The sequence below is a fragment of the Geotrypetes seraphini genome, chromosome 1 (assembly GCF_902459505.1).
Source record: "Geotrypetes seraphini chromosome 1, aGeoSer1.1, whole genome shotgun sequence".
NCBI classification, from domain to species: Eukaryota; Metazoa; Chordata; class Amphibia; order Gymnophiona; family Dermophiidae; genus Geotrypetes; species Geotrypetes seraphini.
Genome location: NC_047084.1, coordinates 95,440,062 through 95,460,553, shown reverse-complemented (window position 1 = coordinate 95,460,553; position 20,492 = coordinate 95,440,062). Strand labels below are relative to the sequence as shown.

Here is a 20,492-nt window from a genome sequence, read left to right as displayed (position 1 = left end):
CATCTTCCCTTCCCTCTTCAAGGTGGTTTTTAGCATCTCTCTCCTCCTTTCCTGCCCTCAGATCTGGTATCTGTCTCCTCAATCCACCATGTGCCTTTTTTTCTTTATCCCCTCCTTCCATCCAGTTCCCTTCAGTGTCTGTTCCACTCTTTCCTACCCACTTTCCTTCAGTGTCTTCTCCCCTCTCTCTCTCTCTCTTCCCATTTCCATTCAGCATCTTCTCCCCACTCTCTCTTCCCCATTTCCCATCAGCATCTTCTCCCCTCTCTCTCTTCCCAAATTCCCTTCAGCATCTTCTTCCCACTCTTTCTTCCCTTTTCTGCCTTCTCCCCACTCTCTCTTCTGCATTTCCCTTCAGCATCTTCTCCTTACTATTTTTGAAGTGATAGGTGGGCAGGGGAAAATTGTCAGCAGTGGCAGCTGGTTTGGATGCTGCCAATCCCTCTCCCCTTCAGACAAGCAGGCATTGAATAGGATACGCTGATATAAATCCCTCTTTTTTCAGAGACAGCTCAGATGGATGCTAGTCCCTCTCCTTGCAATAATGGCCAACAGGATAATGCTGCAAGGTGAAAGCCAGGTGACACAGAGGCTCCTGGATCCCCCCCACCCCCCTTCAACACCCTTTGCATAGCCAAGCAGCCCCCTCCCTCCCGCTCGCCACGGTCCGAGCATCTCCCTCCCTCCCTTTCTTCCCCTTACTTTTATGGTGAATTTTTAATTTTCTTTCTACAAGCAGCCGGAGCTGCGAGTGGCTGCCGGAAAGTGCTACTCTGACGCAACCGGAAACCAGAAGTTGCGTCAGAAGAGGACTTTCCGGCAGCCATATGCAACTTCAAAGCTCCGGCTGCTGGTAGAAAGAAAAATCGCCTGAAGGTAAGGGGAAGGGAGGGAGATTCCCAGAGGGCGGTGATCGTTAGGCAGGATAGAGGGGCCTGTTAGTCCGCGTGATCGGTGACCGCACGCGTTCCCTCCCTTAACTGCGGAGATAAGGCCATTCACCGCTCCACAGAGTGGTGAATGGCCTTCTTCCCGTACACGTGGCAATCATTTTGTCATTCTCCAATCTGAATCAATACTTTGCAATCAATCAGCGGTGTAGCCACAGGCGGTATTTTACCCTATAACAGCCTCCGGAAGAGCGTTCCAGTTTTCCACAACTCTCAGGGTGAAGAAGAACTTCCTTACGTTTGTACGGAATCTATCCTCTTTTAACTTTAGAGAGTGCCCTCTCGTTCTCTCTACCTTGGAGAGGGTGAGCAATCTGTCTTTATCTACTAAGGAAGAAGTGGATGAGAGACAGTTGGGATGTAGTGTTCTGCTACTTTTGTTTTCTTCATCAGCTGTGGTCTTGTGACATTGTAAAGGTTAAAATGGGGTCATATTGAATAAAGAGAAGATAGTGCTGTTATTTTATATTGAAATAAATGATTTGGGTTAGAAAAAAAGACTTTGTGAAACTGTCTTATCACTTTCCAATGAGGATGTGCTTGAAGAAAGTGTCAGTTAAATACAGTCCTGTCAGGCACAATTTCCATTACTTGTAAAGGAGAAAGCAACACATTGTTTTAACATAACACTGTACGATTCCATATTGAAAAAGACCGAAAGTCCATCAAGCCCGGCATCTTTGCCTCTCACAAGGGCTAATCCAGTTCATAGGTACTTGGCAGGATCCTAAGGAGTAGATCCATTCCTTATTCATGCATAAACGTTAGCTGTCTAAAGGGTTTATGGACTTTTCCTCCAAAAACTTATCTGGACCTCTTTTAAACCCAGCTATGCCTCCTGCTCGGACAATTTGTTCCGGTAACAGATTCCACAGCTTAATTCTATGTTGGGTGAAAGAATACGTGCTCTGAGTTGTTTTAAATGCGCTGTCTGTTAATTTCATGGAGTATCCTTTCTTCGCGGTAGGTCTTGAAAAGATAAACAGTCGTTCTTTATTAACCTGTTCCACCTCTCATATGATTCTATACAGTAGATTTGTATTCTATCCCATCTCAGCCATCTCTGCTCCAAGTTAGGTGCTTAGATAGGTGTGCCTAACCAATCTAAGTGCCTAACAAATATATAAAAAGCTTAATCAGTGTCGATAATTTGCAATGAACAAATTGCAATTGATATTAATGAATTTAATTGGATGGTAGGTGCCTACCACTTTCAGGTAGGCGTCTAATGCAAGGAGCCTACCAGAAAGTAGGCGTGGTTAGGGGGTGGATCGTGGACATGTTTTACATGTAGGCACCTGTTTTGGAGTTAGGCGCTGTTAAGTGCCTAACTTAGATGCTGGTACTTAGGCCAAGAAAACCCTGGCATAAATATGATGCACCTAAGGTTGATGCTTAAGACCACTTTAGGTGTCACTAGTCACGATTCTATAAAGTGTGCCACACTACTTGGATTCTATAAACAGCACCGCTAGTTGAGCACCCTAATGGCGCTGTTTTTAATTGGTTTAATTGCCTTCAGTCAGTCAACACAATAATTGATTGCGTCATTTGAAAGCAATTAAAATCTCATAAAAAAAATTTTAAAAAAAGACAGCGCCTTCTGCAGTAGCGCCGGAATCACAACTATGGAGGCACCTACCAGCACCTAAGGGTAAAATAGGCATGGTTAACGCCGGAAGTACCCCATTGCATCGGTAGGTGCCTCTGTAGTCGCGATTCTCATCACAGATAAGCGCCAGAAATGTAGGCCTTGAAAACCCTGGCCTACATTTCCGGCACCAATCTGTGACACAGCCACAATTCTATAAACGGCGCAATCGCGTGATTGGCGCTGCTTTTGTAGGCATCTGACAATTTCAGTGCCGATTCTAGAATCCGGGCCTTGGTGCCTACATTTTAGGTGCCATTTATAGAATCAGGCCCAAAAGCATGTTTAGCTTTGCTTCCTAAGGGAACAATTCCATCTTCTGTTAACATTTGGGTTGCTCTTCTCTGTATCTTTTTAAAACATTTTAAAAAAATGTTTTCTCTCTTTGATAGGTGTACCTGTCGGATGAGCTTCATAAGCAAGAAGACTCCACTTCAAGTTCTTCTAAGAGCAAGGTCAGTAAACAGCACCAATGGAAGCATAAAGGATTGGGTGGTTAAGCTACACATGTTGACTTCTTGAGTTTTGATACTACCAGTTGCTCGATAATCGTTCTTTGTAAGGGGTAAGCCAACATATTGGGTGCTGGATAGGGCAAAAATGAATTAGCTGGAAAAGTGTTAGTTGATGATGTAATGAAGCCACATTGCAATTATAAGTTTACTGCATGTCATCTAGACCTCTATTCTGGTCAGTCAAGGGTTCGGCAAAACACAACAAGTAGGAATCAGCCTCCAGGGGTATTTATAGCATGCTGTATTAACGGGTAGGAACAGCAGCAACAGGACGGCGGGTGTCAGAAGTGCAGAGAATGATGCACAAGAGGTAAAAAAAACCAAACACAGCAGGCCCCAAGAATGGGTATGAAGAAACAGGCTTCATTGGAAGACCTGACATGAGCCGTGTTTTGACGATATGCCTTTGTGAAGTGTTAGGTAAACGTTTCAGCACTGTAAAGGATGCCCAGCTCAGTCAAGTATAAACAGAATAATCCAGCATGTGTGTACTGGTCCCACTGGTTCTCTCCAAGTCCCCCGCCAGCGCACAGTCTCTCCTACAGCCCTTGCACTTCACCTCCCTGCCGAGAGGATAGTAACTGAGCAAATCATGAGCGGAAAATAGGCACGGACTGCATATCTCAGCGCATGCAACTTTCAGAACTTCCACTCGTGCAGTTGATGATGCAAGGGTACCGAGGCCTCAAGAGAAGTTGATAACGTGCATCTGTAACGATTATGTGGTAAAGAAACGTTCTGTATGGTTACAGCAGGGGACATGATGGGCATAAACCCAATAGCACACAGTTTTTGCACTTACCCCCAAATTCTATAAAGGGTGCCTAAATTTAGGTGCCTATATTGACGCCCCCAAGATGATGTAAGCGCCTACCTTAATTGAGTAATAGGCTAAATCGGCACCGATAATTCGCACTCAACACCTCTTAGTTGGCACTAGGGCCCTCTTTTACAAAGGCGCGCTAAGCGTTTTAGCGCGGATTTAGCGCACACAAAATCAACGCATGCACTAACCGCTAACGCATCCATAAGATAACATGCACGCATTAGCATTTAGCGCACGCTAAAAACCTTGGCGCACCTTTGTAAAAGAGGGGGTAAATGTAGCTAAACCCCCCCGACAGATCCAAACCGAACAGATCCTCCCCCCCATCCCCACCCTTCCCCCTCCCCCCTAATCCAAGAGCAATGAGGTAACCAAGGTCAGACAGATGGGGTAGGATACAACTGCAGTCTGCTCAAAATGTGACTACGACTCCTTGGAGGCAGAGGGTCCAAATAAGGAGACCAAATACGAACAAAGTCACTGCTTCTGTGGCGAGAGGAGTAAGCCAGTCTGGCCTCCCATCCCATAAGTTCATGTAATTTATTCACATAATATAAATGTGCATGAGTCGAGTCGCTTTCATTTGAAAGGAAACTCTGCAATGAGAGGGCATAGGATGAAGTTAAGAGGTGATAGGCTCCAAAGGAAATACTTTTTTACAGAAAAGGTAGTAGATGCGTGGAACAGTCTCCCGGAAGAGGTGGTGGAAACAGAGGCTGTGTCTGAATTCAAAAGGGCCTGGGATAGGCACGTGGGATCTCTCGGTGAGAGAAAAAGATAGTGGATGCTGCAGATGGGCAGACTAGATGGGCCATTTCACCTTTATTTGCCATCATGTTACTATGTTTCTATAACCATAAAGTTCTATGACATCACAATGCAGGTGTAAAGAGCTTTAGCCTATAGGAAGAGGAGATGCAAATGTTAAGAGCCTTAGCCAATAGGGAAGACTGGATGGACCATTTGGCCTTTATCTGTCGTCATGTTTCTATGTTAAGGAAGAGGAAGGGATAGTACTGTAGATGGCATGGATAGGCTGACTTGATAGGCCATGTGGGCCCCAATTATATAAACGGCACCTAACTTGTGTTATTGAGTACAATTGTCAATCATCTGCTAGGTGCAGCGCCTCAGCTGTCTTAGGTACCGGTAGGCGTTGAAACCTTAGTTGCGCTCCTCTTTAGGTCAGATTTTCCTTGGCCTAAATGTGGTGTGCTTAAGTCAAACCACATCCCAAATCTCCCAGAATCCACCCCTAACTATGCCCTTGGTGGAACTTCCTGTGGGGTGGAATTTTTAGCACTTGAACCTTATTTGAGTCCATGGCAGGCGGATGCTCGCTTTGGGCTGATGTCTCTTTAACTCCTTGCCGCTGCTGTGCGATGGAATTCACAGTTTTTGATAAAAACAATTGCCAATGAAATTGGGACGAGCAAGGCGCTCCGGTTCATAACATAATTCCACTTCGCAGGATCAGCCATTAACCTGCACGATTTTTGTCTTGCGGCTCTTTATGTCCTCTCTGGGTTTTTTTGTTTTGTATTTTTTTTTTTTGGGGGGGGGGGGGGGTTTGGTTCACTTCTGAGTGAAATTAAATTGCTGCTTTCACAGAAACAAAATGCAAGCGGTGTCTCACTTCCGGTTCACCACACAATTGTTGCCCACGTACTCACCTTTATAGGACCCCCAGGGACCCCTGAAGAAGACTTTTTGTCGAAACGCGGGCCGTGTTGGGTCCTGTATCCCTAGCGGACTAGGTCCTTTAAGGCTTTTATGTGGATGATTTACTTTTATGTGGATGGAATTATTTTATGTGGATGATTTTAGTGTACCTTTGGAACTTTGATACTTTCAAATAAAGTCCACTTGGGAACATCGTCACTCCACAGAGTTTTTTTGGCTTTCACAGAAACATCAAGCATCTTCTATTTAACTGTAAGGTTTCCGAGGACTTAAGAAGCCAAGGAGGAATATGGATTAAATGGGCTTTATTTTCCCCTGGTCCAGTCGTACGAAGTAGATGGTTTTGCACCTCGAAGTGGAGCAGTTTGGATTAATAGGTGCACGGACCTTTTCTTTTCAGTCATTACCCTTGTTCATTACTTTGTTCGTCCTCAAAGTGTTCACGTTTTGTTTTCCTTTTACTTATTTTTGGCTATAGATGAATTTCTTCTGTCAGGATGGCTAGTAGTCTCATCTGAACAGAACCCACCCCTCCTCCTTCTTTGGAAGACTAACAATCCATACGCAGCTGCTTAAAGCCTCATCTTTTATAAGAAAATCAGCAATACGGTTATCCTGGGCCCCTCTGTTCTTTGTGTTTCCCATTGCCGTGGAGGAGCTGGGAGAAGCAAAGCACAAAGAACTGTTACTATTCAGTTGTTTGTTTGCTTTGGACCTGTTGGGCCTGTCCTAATCAAGGGCCTTTTCAGGATCTTCTCCCTCCCCCCGGCCTCCTCCCCCCTCCATTCTTTTTTTCATGTGAAAAGAAGCAACGGGGGTCCCAGGACCTAGTGTCTGAGAGAACTTGTTTCCCACAGAGGGTGGATGCCCAGTCGAGAGACCTCTAACGGCCCAGAGTGAGAGGAGGGGGCACGATCAATCATTCAGAATGTTAAAAGAGGCGGCGAGAGACTAGAGCGACTGAATTGAAGTGGAGGAATTTTTTTTGTTGTTGTTGTTGATGGGAGGGTGTTTTTTTGGACATCTGCCCAGACTCATGCCGAGTTAAAGAAGCGGGATAAATTCTAGAAGAATGAATGGCAGGCAGCAAAAAGGAAAAAAAAAAAAAAACCTTCACCAAATCCCGCTCTAGGGAAGGATTGCAGTGAGGCAGACAAAGGGGTCTTGCAAGGAGAGATCAGAATGATGGTTTTCAGTTTCTTTTCTGTTTCCCCCCCCCCTTTCTTTTCAGTGGGTTTCAAGTATCCCGTTTGTGTAGTGCATATTTGTGTAGCGATATTGACATGCAAACCAAATGGCATTTTAGGGCACGGAAAGAGCTTATGAAGTGGTGCTGCCGTTCTTTGCATTCTTATATTCATAGCTCCTATATTGGCACCTCCAGTGTTTTCTGGAAACAGCCATTAAATCCATCCAAAAATGACAGAGAACAGTTTCCTTGTTCTCTTTAAACTGAGGTAGGATCTTGTGAAGTTCATCTGATTAGAGAATGACACGGTGACAAAATTCATCACCGTTCCCGTCCCCGCGGATAACCGCGGGAAACCATCTTCATTCTTTAAGGAGAGAGAGAAGAATCAGAGTACGAATGGCCACAACCACTGACCCGCAAGCTTTGCTTTGAAGAACGCTGGTGTAGAAGGACCGAGGTTGAAACAGACACTACAGAATGACAGTCTCTGGTATCCAGAGCAGATATTGTGATGTCATAATGCCTCATTCCACCAGTGCCTAAGAGCCAATCACATCAGTGATGTCACAATGGCTTCATTATCCTTGGCTCACATAAGAATCAGAGTATGAATGGCCACAACCACTGACCCGCAAGCTTTGCTTTGAAGAATGCTGGTGTAGAAGGACCGAGGTTGAAACAGACACTACAGAATGACAGTCTCTGGTATCCAGAGCAGATATTGTGATGTCATAATGCCTCATTCCACCAGTGCCTAAGAGCCAATCACATCAGTGATGTCACAATGGCTTCATTATCCTTGGCTCACATAAGAATCAGAGTATGAATGGCCACAACCACTGACCCGCAAGCTTTGCTTTGAAGAACGCTGGTGTAGAAGGACCGAGGTTGAAACAGACACTACAGAATGACCGTCTCTGGTATCCAGAGCAGATATTGTGATGTCATAATGCCTCATTCCACCAGAAACATGATCCCAAAAAGCATATTCAACATCTTGTAACTTGACTAAACATTTACATGGAAATTTCAGGTAAAAAGATGCCTCTAGAGCCAAAACTCTAACTTTTAACCTCAAAAACTCTTTCCTTCTGAATTGAGTAGCTCTAGAGACATCAGGAAAGATTCTAACCAAGTCTCCACAAAACTTTGTTAACCTATTTTTGAAGTAAAGTTTCATTATTAACATCTTACCTATCTCACTCATGCATGTTATCACCAGGGTAGTCCGACTCTGAATCACATCTTGAGGATCTTCCAAAAATTCAGTTAAATTAATTTCGGTTGTGATCAAATGGTCCACCTCCTGGGCAGATTCTTTTTTTTTTTTTTTGAGGAACATAATAATAATTATTTATTGGAAAGTTCTCCACATTGGGCAATCCCAGTATTTCTTTAAAAAATTTCCTTAACAAAATTTCAGGTGATAATAAATGAGTTACAGGGAAATTGACCAAGCGGAGATTTCTCGCTCTATGCATATTTTCCATTGATTCTATTTTAGAATGTATCGCTGTAGAATCTTTAACAGCAGATACTGAGACAGCTTGAAGTGTATTACATTGAGCTTCCATAACGTTTCACGCACAGTACCTTTAGTCGTGTGACAGTCACGAGGCCAGAAACATGGACACTCCACTGCAATATTGCGCCATCAAAGAACAACTTGGAAATTCGCCTTCAGATATTGACTCAGTATGGGCATAGCACCATGAATCAAGGAAAGGTTTATGAGTGGGTAAAAAGGTTTAAAGCGGGAAGAACAGGTGTAACCGACAATGTTTGTCTAGTCGCCCATCAACATTGCGCGCACAAGAAACACGTTGACAGGGCAAATGCCTTGATTAGAGAAGACCAACGGATAAGGTGTCTCGATTGACTACAAATTTGGATATCAGCTATGGATCTGCATTTGGCATAAAGACTTGGGATACAGAAAAGTCTGTGCATGATGGGTTCCCAAACAGCTTCCTGATCTGCACAAACAAAAAGCATATGGAGGTTGCGACCCAGTTCCTGAGTCAATATGGAGAAGATCCGAGTATTGTGGAGAGAATTGTCACTGGCGACGAGACATGGGTGCATCGCTGCGACCCGGAGAACAAAAGATAAAGCATGATGAAGTAAAGGAAGTAGGGCTCACCTGGCTTTGAAGCAATTGAAACACTTCTCTGCAGGAATGCAGACGCTAATTGAACAATGCAAGAAATGTGTCATCTTGCATGGGGACTATGTGGAAAAGTGATATGTTCAATTGCTCACAGTTCTTTTTTTTTTTTTTGTAACTTCTTTATTCCTTTTTTATAAAACTACAATTGTGCACAACAAATGATGCATTTACATAAAATATTAACATTACAACGCAATAAACGTATTAGAAATAATGACAAAAATTACTTTTCCCCACCCATTTATCCAATCTATATATATAAAATCGGAGGTATGTATGTATGTGCCGCGATCACACAAAAACGGCTTGACCGATTTGAACGAAACTTGGTATGCAGATCCCTCACTACCCGGGATGATATGTTCTGGGGGTCTCGCGGCCCACCTGCACACGTGGGCGGAGCTACAAACAGATAATCGGATTTCACCCATTCATGTCAATGGAAAAAATGTAAAACAGCTGCCAACGCAAAAACGACTTGCCCGATTTGAACGAAACTTGGTATGCAGATCCCTCACTACCTGGGGTGATATGTTCTGGGGGTCTCGCGGCCCATCTGCACACGTGGGCGGAGCTACAAACAGAACTTCAGATTTCACCCATTCATGTCAATGGAAAAAATGTAAAACCTGCCTCCGCAAAACCGGCTTGCCCGATTTGAACGAAACTTGGTATGCGGATCCCTCACTACCCGGGATGATATGTTCTGGGGGTCTCGCGGCCCAACTGCACACGTGGGCGGAGCTACAAACAGAACTTCAGATTTCACCCATTCAAGTTAATGGGAAAAATGTAAAAAGCTGTGGGACCGATTTGAACTAAACTTGGTATGCTGATCCCTCACTACCTGGGGTGATATGTTCTGGGGGTCTCGCGGCCCACCTGCACACGTGGGCGGAGCTACAAACAGAACATCAGATTTCACCCATTCATGTCAATGGAAAAAATGTAAAAAGCTGCCATTCTCACAGTAATTCAAAAACGGCTTGACCGATTTGAACGAAACTTGGTATGCAGATCCCTCACTACCTGGGGTGATATGTTCTGGGGGTCTCGCGGCCCACCTGCACACGTGGGCGGAGCTACAAACAGAACATCAGATTTCACCCATTCATGTCAATGGAAAAAATGGAAAAAGCTGCCATTCTCACAGTAATTCAAAAACGGCTTGACCGATTTGAACGAAACTTGGTATGCAGATCCCTCACTACCTGGGGTGATATGTTCTGGGGGTCTCGCGGCCCACCTGCACACGTGGGCGGAGCTACAAACAGAACATCAGATTTCACCCATTCATGTCAATGGAAAAAATGGAAAAAGCTGCCATTCTCACAGTAATTCAAAAACGGCTTGACCGATTTGAACGAAACTTGGTATGCTGATCCCTCACTACCTGGGGTGATATGTTCTGGGGGTCTCGCGGCCCACAACTCTATGTTGCTTGCTCAATGGTGGGTTCACCCAAGATTTTATATGTTCTTGCTCCTGGAGGTGAAACTAAAAATGTTGTTTATAATCAAATTTTGCGTTAGTTGTATTGTATTCATTTTGTCAAATATTTCACATTATAATTTGAATATATGTGTGTGTGTGTATGTATGTATGTTCCAGCATAACTCTTCAATGCATGGACATATTTCAACCAAACTTGACATACACATTACTTACTATCTGAGGACAAACACTGTGGGGGTGGGAAGGGGGATATGTAAAAATGATTGAAAATGACAGATTTTAGTATCTACCCCATAGTGTTTTCGGGCTCACAGATGAATACTCAGCATAACTCTGAAACGCATGGAGAGATTTCAACCAAACTTGGTACACATATGACTTACTATCTGGGGAAAAATATTGTGCAGGTGGGACGGGGTAAAATACTGTGGGGGTGGGAAGGGGGTGATATGTTAAAATTATCAAAAGCGATAGATATTTATGTCCAACCCATAGTTTTCGGGCTCGCTTAGATAAATACCGACACTCCCGATGCCGTTTAAGTCTAAGTTCAGCCCCATAGAGAGGGACATTCCTTTGGGACATGTGGAGGGAAGGGGGTTGGGACATGGGGGTGGGGCATATGGGACATGTGGGGGGGGGATAACGTGGGGGTGGGACATGTGGGACATAGGGGGGTGGGACATGTAGGGGGTTGGACATTTTGGGATAAATAAATATCCGGGCAACGCCGGGTAATCAGCTAGTTGAATAATAAATCATAAAAAATCCTATATACATCTTCTCCATACCTCCTAATCAGTACCAAACCATACCCCCTTCCCCCTCCCCCCCGGATTTGTATGTTTTCTTCATTTAGACAAATAAGTCAATCCTTACAATATTTAGGGCTCCTTTTACGAAGCTGCGTTAGCGGCTTTATCGCACGTACATTTTTAGCGCGCGCTAGCCCCTGTGCTAGCCGAAAAACTACCGCCTGCTCAAGAGGAGGCTGTAGCGGCTAGCGCGGCCGGCAAATTAGCGCATGCTATTATGCGCATTAAACCGCTAACACGGCTTCGTAAAAGGAGCCCTCAGTTAATGGTTCCCAAACATCCATAAATTTTTTTGTGACTTCCCTTCTGAATGGCCATGAACCTTTCCATTTTAAAGACATAACATAGGGATTCCCACCAGAATAAATAATTGAATCTGTCCCAATTTTTCTAATTTTTTAAGATAAGCTGCATGGCAACCCCCGTCATTATAAACTAAAGTTTGTTATTTTTCATCGAAAGTTGACTCACTCAAAAAATATGATCACATAACAACTGCCTTCTTAGACCCTCACTGGCTACCCATACAAGCACGAATCCAATTCAAATTCCACTGCCTGATATTCAAAGCGTTACACGGCTCTTCCCCCTCCTATCTAAACAACCGCTTAAACCAAATCTCCACCTCAAGACACAGAAGAACCTCGAACCCTTTCGCCTTCCCCCCCACTCAAAGGCACACAACGCAAGAAAATGTTTGACAACCTTCTGGCAACACAAGCAGCAAAAATCAACCATTCCATCTCCAATCTTATGACAATATCAGACAACTTCAAAACATTCCGAAAAGAAATCAAAACCCTGCTTTTCAAAAAATTCATCCAAATATCTTAACCCCTCCTCTTTTACCTCCAGAAGATTCACCTACCTTCAGATAACCTTCCCCCAAATTACCCACCTTAACACCTTCCAATTAAACAAATACCATAAATAGATTGTAACCTACCCTCTCTAACTGCATTCCATATGTATTTTTCATACAGTTCTTCACTGTCAGTTTAATTTCCATCCTATAAATTCACATAGAATTTTTCTTTTTTCAACCATCTTTATTTTCTCTTCTTTATTAATTTCCAGGTACTTTAGTTAGATTGTGAGCTTCGGGACAGTAAGGGAATTTTTTAAGTACCTTCTTACTTCTCATTTATAATCTTAATGTATATTTTCTTCAAACCGCTTAGAACCTAACGGATGTAGCGGTATATAAGAAATAAATTACATTACATTAAATGTATTTTGCTTTTACTTTTTGATTTACCCTCGTATATTTTAGCAAGGAATTTTTTTTTTTTTTTTTTTTCAGTTCATAGAAACTTTGATCTCCCAAGGGATTTCATCACAGCAGAGAACATTTTCTTTCGAATACTAGATGAACCACAGGTCCAAAAAAAAAAAAATTCTTGGAGCCTTGGGTTTTTGACCGGTTCTAGGAGGTTATTTGAGGTGCTGATTCTATGCGTTGGATAGACTGCATCAGCTCTAATTTCATAGATATGGTATCCTTGCTTTATATGCCTTTGGGATAGTAGAGCTAAACATGAACACTGGAAAAAAAAAAGATTGTCCTCCGAGGGAATATATGGTGGCTGGAGGACAAAATGTAATCAATGAACCTTTGGTAGCACGAGATAGAATCATACTGCCACCATTACATATAAAACTAGGCCTGATGAAACAGTTTGTAAAGGCTTTGAATAAAGACGTTTCGTGCATTGAATAAGTGGAGGGCCATAATCAAAAGAAACGTCTAAGTCCAATTTGGACATAGGACGCTAGTCACCCAAAGTCAGTAGCCATAAAAGGTCCATTCTCAAAAAGTATGGTGAAAATATTTTTTTTTTTTCCAAAAATCTCTCTGTTCATCCAGGTGTTTGATTGTCCAGACCGCCAGTATGCTTATCTTTATACCACATTCTTGACCAAATATTTGTTCAAGTCTGAAACATCCAGAACAAGACCTTTTGAATGTTGGAGGGGACAGCAAAGTGTTGGACTCGCCACCTAGACATAGCAAGAGAACAGTGGGGCACCTTTCAGGGCCTTCTGTGAACTTCACAAAAAGGCTGCCACATAAATATCTTACCAGAACTCCCTTATAGGTCATGGTGAGCCCCCCAAAAACCCACTAAGAACATAAGAATTGTCACTGCTGGGTCAGACCAGTGGTCCATCGTGCCCAGCAGTCCACTCCTGCGGCGGCCACTAGGTCAAGGACCTGAGCCCTAACTGAGTCTAGCCTTACCTGCGTACGTTCTGGTCTAGCAGGAACTTGTCTAACTTTGTCTTGAATCCCTGGAGGGTGTTTTCCCCTAAAACAGTCTCCGGAAGAGCGTTCCAGTTTTCCACCACTCTCTGGGTGAAGAAGAACTTCCTTACGTTTGTACGGAATCTATCCCCTTTTAACTTTAGAGAGTGCCCTCTCATTCTCTCTACCTGTCTTTATCTACTAAGTCTATTCCCTTCATTATCTTGAACGTTTCAATCATGTCTCCTCTCAGTCTCCTCTTTACCCTCTATACCCGCTTGTCTACAGTCCCGATAGCCTTTATGGCTTCAGGTGGCACCTATATGACATGAGAGTAGCATTTTGGGGCCCTCACATTTTTTACCATAAATACAGTCATTAGAGTGGCTTATGAGCCTGGGTCTTCCTCTCTATGGTTCACTAGCCCACCTCCCAGACTACTTAAGCCACCTTTTTGCAACTCTACTAGGCTTTCCTATGCCAAATGCTGATGTTCTGGAGGCAGGTATGTACATTTTTATTCTGATTTATATGGTGGTTTCTCAATAACAGACTATGGAATTTTCCTCCAGGAACTTGTCCAAACCTTTCTTAAAACCAGCTGTGCTTTCCGCTCTTACCACAACCTCCGGCAACGCATTCCAGAGCTTAACTATTCTCTGAGTGAAAAAAAATTCCTCCTATTGGTTTTAAAAGTATTTCCTTGTAATTTCATCGAGTGTCCCCTAGTCTTTGTAATTTTTGATTGAGTGAAAAATCGATCCACTTGTACCCGTTCTACTCCACTCAGGATTTTGTAGACTTCAATCATATCTCCCCTCAGCCGTCTTTTTTCCAAGCTGAAGACCCCTAACCGTTTTAGTCTTTCCTCGTACAAGAGGAGTTCCATGCCCTTTACCATCCTGGTCGCTCATTTACAGCTCTGTCTCATGTATTGTAAAATCTATGGGCCAGGTTTGGAAAGTGGTTTTCCTTGAGTCTCTCATGTGTCACTTCACTTCATAAGCTAATTGCTCTCCCCACCCCCTTCTCCCTCCCCTAGTTTGGAATACCATTGAATTGAAAAGGAAAACATAATTTGTTTTATGTAAATCAGATCTTTTGCATTATGCAGTTTTGGTAGCCTCTTTGTGAAATGCTAGAGGACCTTTATCCATTTCCTTTATCCGTTTCCATATTTTATGTAACGCTGTTTTGAACAGGGAGAGGCAACTCCAATATGAGATTATACATTCTTTGAAGGGGTGCTGTATTTCTTCACCGAAAGGGTGGTCGATCATTGGAACGAGCTGCCTCAGCAGGTGATTGAGGCCAGCAGCGTGTTGGATTTCAAGAGGAAATGGGATATTCACGTGGGATCTATAGGGGAGTAGAAGTCAGGGAGTGGGTCATTGGTATGGGCAGACTCGATGGGCTGTGGCCCTTTTCTGCCGTCAATTTCTATGTTTCTATGTTTCTATAGTTCTCAGCCCAACCAAGAAGGAATGACATGGAGACATGAAACTTACATGTTATTCCACATATTCACCACTAAGTTCAACACACTTGCCACATCGTGTCTGAAGTTTCTGTAACTCTTTCTAAAAATACTCTGATGTCTGGTTTCTGTTTCTAATTAATGATCTTTCATCTGTCAATTTGATCCCTTCTTTGTTTGAGGGATGAATCAGGATTGGATTGGATTGGATTGGTCACTGAAATATTGCTCCGCTGCTGCAATCACCTCTGAATCGATGAAGTTACAGGGCAATACTTTTAAAACCAATAGTAGGAAATATTTTTTCACTCAGAAAATAGTTCAGCTCTGGAACGCATAGCCAGAGGTTGTGGTAAGAGCGGATAGATTAGCTGGTTTTAAGAAAGGTTTGGACAATTTCCTGGAGGAAAAGTCCATAGTCTGTTATTGAGAAAGACATCGGGGAAGCCTCTGCTTGTCCAGGATCGGTAGCATAAAACGTTGTTACTCTTTGGGGTTCCAGAATCTTTTGTTACTCTTTGGGATTCCAGAATCTTGATATTCTTTAGGATTCTGAATGGAATGTTGTTACTCCTTGGGTTTTGACCAGGTATTAGGGATCTGGATTGGCAACCGTTAGAACGGGCTACTGGGCTATTCTTATGTTCTTATCACTTAAAAATTGTTGCCCTTTCAAACTCTTTCTAAAGTAGGCTATGCATTGTAATCCCAACTTTGTCAAAATGTCCATCATTTTGTGAGCAGGTACATTGTCTTGCAAAAAAATAACTCCTTTCTGCAGCTCCCCTCCCCTTTTTTCTTTCAATGCCTCCTTTAATCAGCACAGCAAGTTACAGTAGTATTCAGCATTAACTGTCTTGCCCCTTGGAAGATAGTCAGTCATTACAACATCTTCATGATCCCAAAACATTGTGGCCATAAATATTCCTGCTGATTTTTGGATCTTGAATTTCCTCGGCCTTGGAGAACTTGAATGCCGCCATTACATGGACTGTTGGCACCAGCTTGCTGAAAATGCTGCAAAATCAACTTGGAAGTGTCCACTTGATGTCATTTCTCATCGGCATTCAAACATTTGGACCCTCATTTAGCTGACATCTTTGGCATACCCAGCTGCTCATGGACTGTACAGCCAACACGTTTTCTGGATATCTGTAGTGTCTTAGCAATTGTTTTAGCCAATATTTGCCGATCTGCCAAAATCAGGTAATAGGCATGGTAAACAATTTCAGGAGCTACCACCATTTGAAGCATCCCAGACTTTGCTGCATCTTTGGTCTCCAAATCTCCATGTTGAAAGTTTGCATACCACTTCTTCACTGTGGAGTATGATGGGCATTTGTCACTCAATGTTCGCATCATGCATTCATGGATTTCCTTTGGAGTTTTCTTCTGCAGGAATAGGAACTTCATAATGTCTGTCTGTCCTGCTCTCTGATTGTCCCTGTCTATTATGGGAGCTGTCCAGACTTTGGTGCTGAACAGCTGTGAAATTCGTATTTATCTGGCCTTGTGGTTCATTAATGGAGCAATATTAGTGCTTAATAGTTAATATGCAAAACAGAAAGGCTCTGATTCTAGAAAGTTTTCCTAAAGTTAGGCTCCGATATTGGTACTGATTCTATAAAACGTAGGTGCCCATTATACGAGTTCTCAGCCCAACCAAGAAGAGAATGATGTGGAGCCATGAAACTTAGAAGTTATTCCACACTTTTCTTGACACTTTTCATTTCAATGAGGCAAATGCATCTAGTAGATGGCCACAAGTACAGGGAAACCAAGCCATTGTGACATCACCGATGAGGTTGGCTCTTAGGCACTGGTGGAATGAGGCATTATGACATCACAATACGAGGGGCCAATGAACAGTTCTCAGCCCAACCAAGAAGAGAATGATGTGGAGCCATGAAACTTAGAAGTTATTCCACACTTTTCTTGACACTTTTCATGTCATATCACTCAAACGATAAGTGTCAAGAAAAGTGTGGAATAACTTCTAAGTTTCATGGCTCCACATCATTCTTTTGGTTGGGCTAAGAACTTTTCAGCGGCCCCCTAATTACACTTGCTCTCAAGTGAGGCTAAATGTCTTCAACTTGGTTATTCAAGTAAGCACGTACAGTAGATTGGCCTACTTTCCATTTTATGGGCATTCATGAAAACTCTGTCCAAACTCCAGCCCTAACCTTTCTATATGGCTTTTTCATGTCATTGTGCATACTGTTATGACGGTAAGTTTGTTTGTTTTTTAAATGAGCCTCTAAGTGCGATATTCATCGCTTAACTGGCCGTGAGTTCCTACGTAAAGATTGGATGGACTTTTATGTGGTCCTATTTATGTGATTAACCTGGCTGGTTATATCCTTAATATCAGCACTTAACCTGCTATGTACAGACTCCGCCCCCAGAGCGGCAAGTTTGCAGTTTGGCACTAACTGGTTAAGTAGAACCCCAGGGGTTCAATAGTGGATACAGGAGGCTAGGTCATGATGTCAGCAGTTCGATTATATAACCCTGCCTTTTTTGGTTTAAACATGGCATTTGGAGTTGTGGAGTCGTTCAGTGAAGCCTGCTTTCAACTAGCTGACAAGCTGTGAATTGGTTTTCTGTCCCTGATGGTTGTCATCAATATTTAATTTAATTTAATTCTTATATACCGCTAATAACCGTGAGGTTTCCAAGCGGTTTACAAAAATGATGCATTAAAGATACAATAAATAAAAACTACATAAATAAGAGAGGTGCTTGGAAATTCCCTAACTGTCCCAAAGGCTCACAATCTAACTAAAGTACCTGAAGAAACAGTATGAAAAATAAAAATAAAAAGACAGAGGCAGAGATAGAGATAGAAATGAAATATTCCAACAAGTAATGAATAAATAATTTAAAGTTAGAATTAAAATAATAATTAAAGTAAACAAAATAGAGATAAAAATAAGCATAGAGAGAAACAGAAACACACTCCAAAAAAGCATCAAGATCTTTGACTTGTAATTATTAGGATCATTTAACACCAGATCTTAAATGCCTTTCCGGAATACATCATATCCCTATCCCTCTCCATACCCACCTCCATCTCCACCCCAATTCACTTCAACCACCATTCCCATTCTATTCTTTAACTGCCATCAACCCCAGTTCCGATGGCTATCATCTGGGTCCCTTATATATTTATAAGGTATGATTATTATTAGGGTTATGTTTTGTATTTTAATTTTCTTAGTTTATGTATTTATAATAGATTCATAATTATAGGACTATAGCTCCAGAGCCCTCTACCCATATGTCTTGTCTCCTGATAACACTTCCCACTCTGAATATTGACCTGAACCTTTCTCCCTGAACTCCAGTAAAAGGAAATTTTTTTGGGGGGAAAAAAAAGAAGAGATCATGAAACACAAAGAACAGGAAATTCTACATTTCAGTTCTGGATTGAAGCCCTAAAGCTCCTCTTTAGAAAAGGTTATTTGATCGGTAGTATGGCCAGCCTCAAAAGCTTGATTTAAACATGCGATCATTGACTTTGTAGCATTTACTGTCAATAGTTTCTCTTCTCAATACATGTGCCAGTAATGCGGGGACTGGTTGCATCTCTACAGAACCTATTACCTCTAGGCCACCAGTTTGAATCACAGCTAAGGTGACCTTTGCGGAATGAGTTGGCGGTCCCAGTAGGCGCATTCACGACACGCCTCTTGTCAAAGAGCAGTGAATTCTGCTGCATGCCTCATTCCTGACTTGCAACACAGGCATGCATTATAATATTTCTTTTAAAGCTTTGCAGGTGCACACCCTGCCAGGTTTGCCATCTGGTGAAATGTCAGGATTTGTGACTTTATGGCTCGTGCACTGAATGTTTCTAATCTCTGAGCAGGCTCTTTCAGCACATCAGATGGTAATTTATGGACCTAGGTCTCTTAGAAAAGGAAAGGAAGATATTGAAAAAAACTTTAAACCAGATTTCGTTTGGATAAAATAGTCGAAATGGATTTCTTAAATAAAAAAAATATGCATGAATTTCATGTATCTTGTCAGTGTTAAGGCTCAAATAAAAAAGTACCCTCTCCATCATTATGCATTAAGCTTTTGTACACACATAATTCTGCAGATATGCCATTATTACGTAGAACAAAATCTTTTCCAGAGAAAGGAAAATGGTAAAACCAGAGGGCATAATTTGAAGAGTAATGGAGAGGTGTGTAGGGGATCAGGAGTTTATTGTGGTGAGCAGGAGTGGAAGGCAGCCGTGATATATACACTAAATTGAGAAATTTGAAAGTAATTTGAGCAGGCAGTGGAAGCCAGTGTTCAGCCTGAGAAGGGTAGTAGATGCGTGGAACAGTCTCCCGGAAGAAGTGGTGGAGACAGAGACTGTGTCTGAATTCAAGAAGGCGTGGGATAGGCACATGGGATCTCTTAGAGAGAGAAAGAAATAATGATTACTACAGATGGGCAGACTAGATGGGCCATTTGGCCTTTATCTGCCATCATGTTATTATGTTTCTATAACCATGAAGTTCTATGACATCACAATGCAGGTGTAAAGAGCTTTAGCCTATAGGAAGAGGAGATGCAAATGTTAAGAGCCTTAGCCAATAGGGAAGATTGGATGGGCCATTTGGGCTTTATCTGCCATCATGCTTCTACGATTAAAATGTTGCACATTAAAGAGAAGCTTGACTGTCGTGAATTGAACAAGTTTATGGTTTATTTGTGCTTGATAAACTGCATTTTTCAACATATGGATAAATGCAGTTTACATTTGTTACTATTCAGGCACTCTAACTATTTTTCCCTCTCTGTAGGTGCTTAAGTAAGTAGAGAGGGATCCCAAAATAAAGAGCATTGCAGTAATCTAATTGAGATATTCTAGAGCCAGGATAAATTGATAAAGAAGAGAGAATGCAAGGAAGGAGTACTGCACATTGAACGAAAATGGTGGAGGGAAAAGAAAGAGGCTCAAGTGACAGAGTTGATTTGAGATTTAATTGTAAGTTTGTTCTCAAAGATGACACCTACGATCTTGATGGAATCTTTGTAGAGGAGGGACTGGTTCTCAACAAGAACTGTGCTATAGAGCGTGTTAGTTAATGAATCAAGAAAGAGAGACAAGAGTGTGCAAATTAAAAGAGGAACAGGTTGAGAAGAGGGGGTGGGGGATGAGAAGAGGGGGAAGCGGAGAAAGAAGAGGAGGGGGAGACAACAGACAAAAGTGAACGATGGAGGGAGACGGTCTTTTGCTTCCAAGCAAGTGCAAGAGAGTTCAAAGAGAGGCGTGAGGGATCATAGAGAACTACTACTACTATTTATTATTTCTAAAGCGCTGAAAGGTGTACGCAGCGTTGTACATTTCAACATACAGACGGTCCCTGCTCAGAAGAGCTTACAATCTAATTTGACAGTGGATGAGGGTGAGATGGTATGAAAGATCAGAAAGCGAGCTTGCGGGCGGTTTAAAGTGGATGAGATATTTTAACAAGGAATTCCCACTTGGAATTCCTTGTTAAAAGTGG

The 20,492-nt window shown here is 42.4% G+C and overlaps 1 protein-coding gene across 6 annotated transcripts in view; it reads left to right on the top strand.

Annotated features, from left to right (window-relative positions):
- Positions 1-20,492, top strand: part of SETBP1 (SET binding protein 1) — a 585,862-nt gene that overhangs the window by 281,757 nt on the left and 283,613 nt on the right. For all 6 annotated transcript variants that reach the window (XM_033935289.1, XM_033935271.1, XM_033935279.1 and 3 more), the window contains one exon: positions 2,994-3,056. In XM_033935289.1, the coding sequence (XP_033791180.1) occupies positions 2,994-3,056 (63 nt within the window). The remainder of the gene's footprint in view (positions 1-2,993; positions 3,057-20,492) is intronic.